This window comes from Musa acuminata, chromosome BXJ3-7, assembly GCF_036884655.1.
Source record: "Musa acuminata AAA Group cultivar baxijiao chromosome BXJ3-7, Cavendish_Baxijiao_AAA, whole genome shotgun sequence".
Lineage (NCBI taxonomy): Eukaryota > Viridiplantae > Streptophyta > Magnoliopsida > Zingiberales > Musaceae > Musa > Musa acuminata.
In genome coordinates this window covers 8,011,893-8,019,509 of record NC_088355.1, presented here as the reverse complement: position 1 = coordinate 8,019,509, position 7,617 = coordinate 8,011,893, and the positions used below count along the sequence as shown (strand labels likewise).

The 7,617-nt window shown below is 40.4% G+C and overlaps 1 protein-coding gene across 1 annotated transcript; it reads right to left on the bottom strand.

Annotated features, from left to right (window-relative positions):
• Nucleotides 1-78: 78 nt before the first annotated feature.
• LOC135641976 (probable chlorophyll(ide) b reductase NYC1, chloroplastic) lies at nucleotides 79-6,092 on the bottom strand. The gene is made up of 10 exons (XM_065157679.1): nucleotides 5,589-6,092; nucleotides 4,662-4,740; nucleotides 4,413-4,548; nucleotides 3,760-3,834; nucleotides 3,433-3,628; nucleotides 3,115-3,183; nucleotides 2,397-2,536; nucleotides 1,632-1,754; nucleotides 988-1,180; nucleotides 79-594 (listed from the first exon to the last, which is right to left on the bottom strand). The coding sequence occupies exons 1-10, from the start codon at nucleotides 6,030-6,032 to the stop codon at nucleotides 409-411; spliced, it is 1,641 nt and encodes a 546-aa protein (XP_065013751.1). The 5' UTR covers nucleotides 6,033-6,092; the 3' UTR covers nucleotides 79-408.
• Nucleotides 6,093-7,617: the final 1,525 nt, after the last annotated feature.

Here is a 7,617-nt window from a genome sequence, read left to right as displayed (position 1 = left end):
TAAGACCGGATTCGGATCAACTTTCGGGCTATCGGATTCCATAAACATCAAAGGCGTTTTGCCGGAAATGAGGCATCCTATCACAAGCATATACTGTGCAGTCCGCACTTTTTATTAGCTTAAGACATCAGAGTGCATTGCATATATCATCCCTTGAAATATAGTCACAAATAACGTCTGCAAGAGATGGCTTTAAAATGTGCAGTGAATCACCAATCTAAGCATTTACAACAAAGCTCTTTACATGGTTAGGTCATATGGTGAGCAAGCAGCATGACTTCCACAGTCTGGTGTCTCACCTGACTCATAACTCCATGCTTGCCTTATACCAAGCCTGAATCATCTTGTAGTTTACTAAGGTAAAGTTAACCATCAGGTAGGAAGAATACTTGGTTTCATGCCCTTAATTCATGTGCCGTGAAAAGCATTGCCGGAACTGGAGAGGATTATAAAGGCACAGACCACTGATAGTGAGAAGACGGAGACCCATGTGTTCTCGGCATACATCTCCATAGCGTCCGTGACAGAGAAGCGCGCGCGGCTCTCCGCCCAGTTGCGGATCCTGTCAGCCTCGGCTGCATATAATGCTCTTCCCTGTGGATAAAACAAAGTACAGATATCCTGAAACTCATGATAGGAAGAAAAATTAATGTAGAAAGTGGAAATGATATGGAGAAGGAAACAACAATAGGAACGCTTAGTTCAATCTGCCAAACATTAGTAGTTTCTTTGGTCCAAAATTCAATTATAGAAGAGTTTGCAAAGAGGAATGCTGTACAAAGAGAGGCCTTGAAATAATCACAGTTCACAAGAGGAATACTGTACAAAGAACAACGGCCTGAATGTGGCAATTTCTTCCATTTAGATATATGAGCCCCTTGATTGTGCTTACCAAGAGCATGGGTACCTCAAGTAAATGTTTAAGAACAGAGATGAATATGACATAACACAGAATGAGGAACTAATGGAGCTAAGAACTAGATTTACCTGCTCATCGAACCATCGGCCTCGACGAAGCCAAGCAGTCACCAAAGCAAGTAAGATTCGAGGTGGTGTCAGGTAATTAATTGCCTTTCCACTTCCCTTGACGACTCGCATCCTTGGCACTAAAGTTCTGGCCACTGTTTCTGGAAGCTCACAAATTATATTGAACATCTGTTTGTTTCTCAATGATGAACCGCTGCATAGATCGGAGATCATGAACTTATAAGGTCACAAGTAGACATATCACAGAGAAAGCCATAATACCAGTACCAGCTGACAAAGAGCCTGCAAAGGCCCATACAGGTACAGAGGTTGACGAGGAAACAAAACCTTCCAAAGAACACATGGAACTAGTTCTATGGGAGCTAACCAGATAATCATCTCAATGAAATAATGGAAGCATAGTGACAGATGATTAAGAATTGTTTGCTTGATGCAGTTTCTTTCTCGAACACCAATAATGCAGGTAAAGATAAATTTTAGCTGAACAAAGGAACAGCTGATGCTTGTTGAGGCTCCCACACACAGATGATTTTTTTCCTTTAATTGTTCAAGTATGTTGAAGCTTTGAACAACTAGAAAAAGAAATTCTATTACAGCTGGAACAGGTTTACGATAAACGGAAGCATTACTGCATCTGTATTTACCTTAAAAGTAAATCTGTAAGAACCATTCCTGGGGATGCTGTGTGCACTCCAACCTTGGAACGCTTGCATTCTTTCAGAAGTGAGGCTTGGAGTTGTCTAAGGCCACACTTAGTTGACCCATAGCTGAGAGACAAACATGATATGGCGGTGTCAGAATTATTGGTAATGAAATTATTTATGAATCACCATGCCCAGAATTCTCTAGGTTGAAAGAATAATTTCTAAGGCTTTAAGTTACAAGAACCTACTAGATCATTATTTACTGCTCAGCAAATTACTGATGACAGTCGGTATAACAAAAAAGCTAATAAAATATTATTTTATTGTTGAAATGCCACTGGTATCATAGTATACCAGTGCACCAGCCCTGGTCAGGCAGGATGTGCAGTACACTGGTATTTCATACTGTGTATTAGGACAACCACAGATTGTTCTAATAGCAGTACTTGCAGTACATGATCACTTATATCTATCCTCAGAAACAGCTTGAACAAACAAGATCAGAGGTTGATCCAATCCAATGATTTCTGGCAAGCTTCCATATCATTCAATTCAGAATATGGGTTCATTTTGATAATTAAATGCATGCCATTAAGTTGAACACAATGTTTCATAATGATTGTCTCTAAACCTTCCGTGTCAGGAGATACCACAAGTCATGTATGTAGTCAGGGTGAAGTTGGTTCCATAAGGCAAGATGGATATCATCACATCTTAGATCTACAGAAGACAAGATTAAGTCATAAATAAGCATGTAAAACTTACACAGCTGTCAATGGTGTGCTTGATCCACCGGAACCTGCCCCATCCATGTTGAATATGTGGCCCCCCTTGTCTTGGGACCCAATGATATGAATTGCTTCTCTCGTACAGAGTAAAGAACCAACCAAGTTTGTTGAGACAATCTAACAAGTCAGACATAAAAGGGAAGCCTGATATGAGAACAACCTACATTTTGCCTGATATGAACATATCCTCACAAAAGTCAAAGACAACCTACAATTTGATATTTAGGAAATGTTTAGAGGCCTCTGATATGATAACAAAAACAAGTTCAGCCAATTATTTTGGATCAACAAGATGGATCCTTCCAAATCATTTACCTCAAGGACAGTACCCTCAAATAATCCAAAGACCAACATTCTCACACTCAACCTTTCATCACAGAAGAACTATTTGTAACAAAGACAGATGAACAGCCTAAATTTGATCTTTGAGCATCTCCGCTTCATTGTAAAACGTTTCATTAATTATTAGGCAAAGAGAGAATGTAATGAACAACTGAAAAACATACAAGCCACATGTTAGTTTCCTGACTATCACTATTACCCAAAAACCATAGCCATGAATCTTTGAGTAAATCAGGAACAGGCAATGACATCCTCACAGCAAACTAATTTTTGCACAAGCAGACATACTTTGGTGAAGTTCTTAAGTGTTAAAATCATTAAGTTACTAGAATGTATGACGAAATATTACAAACCTGATCAATATCATCATCTGTGAACTGCAGCAATGGTCTGAAACCTTTGTTTGTGCCAGCATTATTGATCTGTTCACAGCATTGGAGAAGAGGCTATCAGACAAAGGTAATAGTACTTCATTGAAAAAAAAAAGATGATAATTATAAAGTTAACAGACAGATTGAGAGTTTGTGACAATGAATCTCTTGAGCCATGGATGCATGAATATCACAATAAAATAGCAGGAAGAAACAATATTCAGAAGCAACAATACAGAGAAAAAGCAGGAGTGAAGTATAAACTGAAGTTCTAAGAATGTCCAAAATGTAAAGACTTACCCAAATGTCCACTGAACCCAATTCATCTACAGCAAAGTTTGCCAGCTTTCTAACATCTTCTGGTTTGCAAACGTCACAAGCGATACCAACAACCATTGCATGAGATAAATTTGTCCTGGCTTTGTTTTTAGAAACAGCCAAACCATCCTTTAGGTTTTCCCTCAGTTCTTCCACTGTCTGATGAACTGATTCAGGGCTGCCTTCAAGAATCAGATTGGAATAGTTAGGAACAAGAAACTGAAATAGAAGGTAGATGCTAACAAAAATGGAAGGAAACTTGACGGCATAGTAATATACTGATAAAGATTTCAAGGAAATGAATACGACCTACGAGAAGCAATGACAACCCGGTCTCCTGATAGAAGAAACTCACGGGCAAGAGCTTTTCCTAATCCCCTTGTGCTGTAAAATATATCCAACAAATTAAGAGATATCATCTCCGGTTCACTGCCTAAGCAGAAATTTTATCTAAAACTGCAATAAATAACTGCTCCCAGAGTATTAACTAAAACAATTATCAATTAACCCTTAATGCTGTTAATCCAAGTGAATAGAACTATTTATTCATCAGTTGAAGACCTATAGACTATTGTTTATATCAAAGCATATGAAGAAGACAGGATTATTGGTGACCAATAATGCTGTTAATTGAACTTAGAGATTTAGCTCCAAATATTTAGAAAAATGAATACCCTTGGATAATTACTGTATTAACTATATGCACAAAGAAAGGCAGGACAGAGTTTTTTTGTGTGAACCATCAATGCGTTTGTTCATAGCTAATTAATCTATTCATATTTCTTCATGATGATTCTTTTCATGCTTTGGGAGTCTGCAATATGATTTTAGGAATCAATGATGACTTAGCTGAGAATTACGATTAGCCTTCTCGTTTGTGACTTCAGAACTACTTTCTAAGTGAATCCATATATCATTCCTAGTCATCATCTTCAATTAAAACAATGATACAAATAAGCTACCTTCCGGTAATAACAACATTTCGCGGTCCAGCTTTGCAATGTTCTTCTAAAACCATGTTTGCGCCTATCATTGTTCCAATAATAATTCCACCGAGCCAGCTATACCAAATCAGTGTGTTCATTTGACTGTCCCCGCCTTCATAATCATAAAAAACGATAAGAAAAATATGGACATAAGATTTTTGTGATTTACAAGAATTACAAAAGAAAAAGGGAGATTTTTATGTATGGTAAAGCAGACTGACGAACCTGATAATTGAAATCCAATTGCAAGAATAATTCCAGTGCTCGTCATGGTGACAAGATATCTTCCTAGTTGTGTTGCAAACTGCAAAAAGAAAATGAATAAAAGAATTAAAAAATAGAGATAAAGAGACTAAGAGAGTGAATACATGAAAAAGTTACAGTGGACAAGCAGGATCAACCAGATCTGACATTATTGCCGACAACAGTATAGTACTGATACCTTTAAAAAGGATGATAGAGAACAAGCAGTATGTTCAACTTCAAACATTTTGGTTTTACCTCCAACCTAGAAGTTGTTTACACCACAACTAAGACATGGCATTGTACATTGTCAGAACTAAAAATTCTTATTTTACAATCTTGAAGCATGTGGCATCTTAAAACATTCAAAATATCTTATTGTTTATATATATGCTTCTTTGACCAATTGCAGAATTTAGCTACAAACCATAAAAGATTTTTCAAATTCGTCCACAAATATAGGGCTGAAAATCTGTTGAAAACTCAGAAACCATTAACCAACATATAGTTAGAGCTGGGTATGCCAGTATGTCAACAAGTTGTTGACCAGCTTAGTTTTTTTTCTTCTGAAAATAGTAGCTCAGTTTCAAGCCAGATTTAAGTTTTGGATTGTCCTCAGTTTGAAGATCTCAGCAACCTGGACCATCCTTAGATTTCTATATGGGTCTGAAGCCAGGAAATTGGCAAGTGCATGTGCCCATGCCCACACACATGCAGGCTCACACAATCACACTTGTACTTACATTCACGCTCACAAAGAGGCGCACACGCACACGTAAGGGTAGAAATAATTAATATATTCACCGAAGAATCTACCAGTCAAAGTTCCCCACGAAGTAATATAAGAGACCCAAACTAAAGGTATCAGAGGAACGAACTAGAAAGAGAAGTAAATAGATAAGAGCTCACCGAGAAGAAAATTTCTTCCACTTTCTCAACCAATTTCCTGTTCTGCCCCACGGGTCCCGAATCTGAACCCGAAAGTCTAAGGAGCATCGATTTAAGCGAATAAAGAGGACCCTTGCGCTTCAGCTGCCGCGATTCGCTCTCATCCTTCACCACGACCGTCCTGCCATCGCCCTCGGGAGAGGGTGAGTCGGAGGAGGAGGTCTCGTCCCCTCTGTTCTCGGACCTATAGGATCGGCAAAGAAACGGTGGGATCGCCCTCCGGCGGCAAATTCCCGGCCCTAAGAAGGAGATCCCGTCGTACGTCGCGGTGTTCCGGTCGAAGCAGTGCCGAAGCCTCGGGCCGTGATCGCGTCGGGCAACGTCCCTGGAGCCCAGATGATTGAAAGGGTGGGGCGAGATGTGCAGATGGGCGGCGCCGGTGGCCATGGCGAGGGGCGGTGGCATTGGCTGCCACCACGGACAAATGATGGGTAAATATAAGGGCGAAACAATCTCACAAGCAAAGCAAGGAGGGTGAAGACCACACGTTTAAGGGAAGCCGAGGTATCTTGGTCGAGGCCCAACTATCTCCTCGACGACAGGGTTCAGCCATTTCAACCCTCGGTAGCAGACGGGTCCCACAACGTTGGATATCTACGTGGCGAACCTACCACCTATACTTGGGTAAACTTACTGAACCATGTTTGAGGTCAGACCAGATGAGCCGAAACCCGTCTTCGCCACGTTCAGAAGGCCACGTCATCCGCCATCGAAGTCGCTTTTCCGTTACGAAACCGAGGTTCGCAGGCGCGGGCTATCGGACGGGATTTCATGGGCGGCCCTTGTCGTCGTTCCACGCGTCGCAATCGTCGTGGCAGGCGTCTCGTGTGTGCAATTACGATCACGCCCGTTCACTTTGGCATAACTGGACGGCTGAGATGCAGGCGCCCGCGGCTCTGGCGTGTGGCCGCTGCCTGCTCCATCCGTAAGGAACTTGGAGTCAATGTTTACCTTTATGGACGGTCAGGATTCTACGAAAAGCGGGATCGGGGTCCTGATCCGCAGATATAGACCTTAAAACAAAGCATGAGAGCCGGCGAACACAAATTAGCGGTCAGCCCATACCAAACTCGAGAGTTACGTGCGTGCACACATGGTAAACAGGATCGAAACAAGCACTTAACGAAGACGACACGGAATCGATGAGCACATTGGGCACGAGAGTGACCACAAGCAGTTCCATATATTTCGGATGGAACGGAGTAGCTTAGGAAGAACCTACTCAAAGACTCGAATCTTGATCTGAAATAGACGAGCATTAGAACCATGCCAAAATTGAATCAAACGGGCAGAGAGATTTATATGCGCCATGATCGATATTCAAATATGAAGAACGAAGAATCGATACGCAAATCCAAAAGATTTTAAAGAGAAGAAGTCATGGCTGGCAGACAAGTTCTTTCATCATCATCAGAATCTACATCACCTTGTACAAGTTACAGGAACGTGAAAAAAACCCTCAGCTACATTCCATAGACAAATATATATTCATAGAAAGTAATGAACAATTTGCAATCAATCGTTTCCGCAATCAAATATTCAATAGGGTTTCAGAACCTTCATGGACTTCCTAATCAAATATCGGCACATCTAATTTCTCAGTGATCACTCTTCTGCAATCTTATCTATCTATCAAGGTTCTGCAATAACTAGTTATCAAGTCCATAACCATCACAAGAGGATAACAGATTATTCCTATATGTAAGTACTATTATGCATGCTACATCAAGGTACCATATGATCTACATGTCAGGACCTGAGAAAATCGATGGGGGTTTCATATGCTTCATTAATGTCACGTAAGACACTGTTATCCATCTTAACCTTTGCATAATTCCCCAACCTATCCTAAATTTGATGCAATATTGATGCTTGAAATCTGGGCATGTAGTAAATTCTAATTTTGCTAGCGAAACAACTGCTGTTTCTAAGTAGCCCTTCTGCAGAACACTGATCTAATGTACCCTTTTAAATTATAATCTTCATTAAT

Excerpts from the sequence above, each read along its gene's own strand:
- LOC135641976 (XM_065157679.1), bottom strand. The coding sequence starts at position 6,032 with ATGCCACCGCCCCTCGCCATGGCCACCGGCGCCGCCCATCTGCACATC. Across the intron at positions 4,741-5,588 it reads TGGAAGAAATTTTCTTCTCG|TTTGCAACACAACTAGGAAG; the intron begins GTGAGCTCTTAT and ends TTCTTTTTGCAG. Across the intron at positions 595-987 it reads GCCGATGGTTCGATGAGCAG|GGAAGAGCATTATATGCAGC; the intron begins GTAAATCTAGTT and ends TTTTATCCACAG.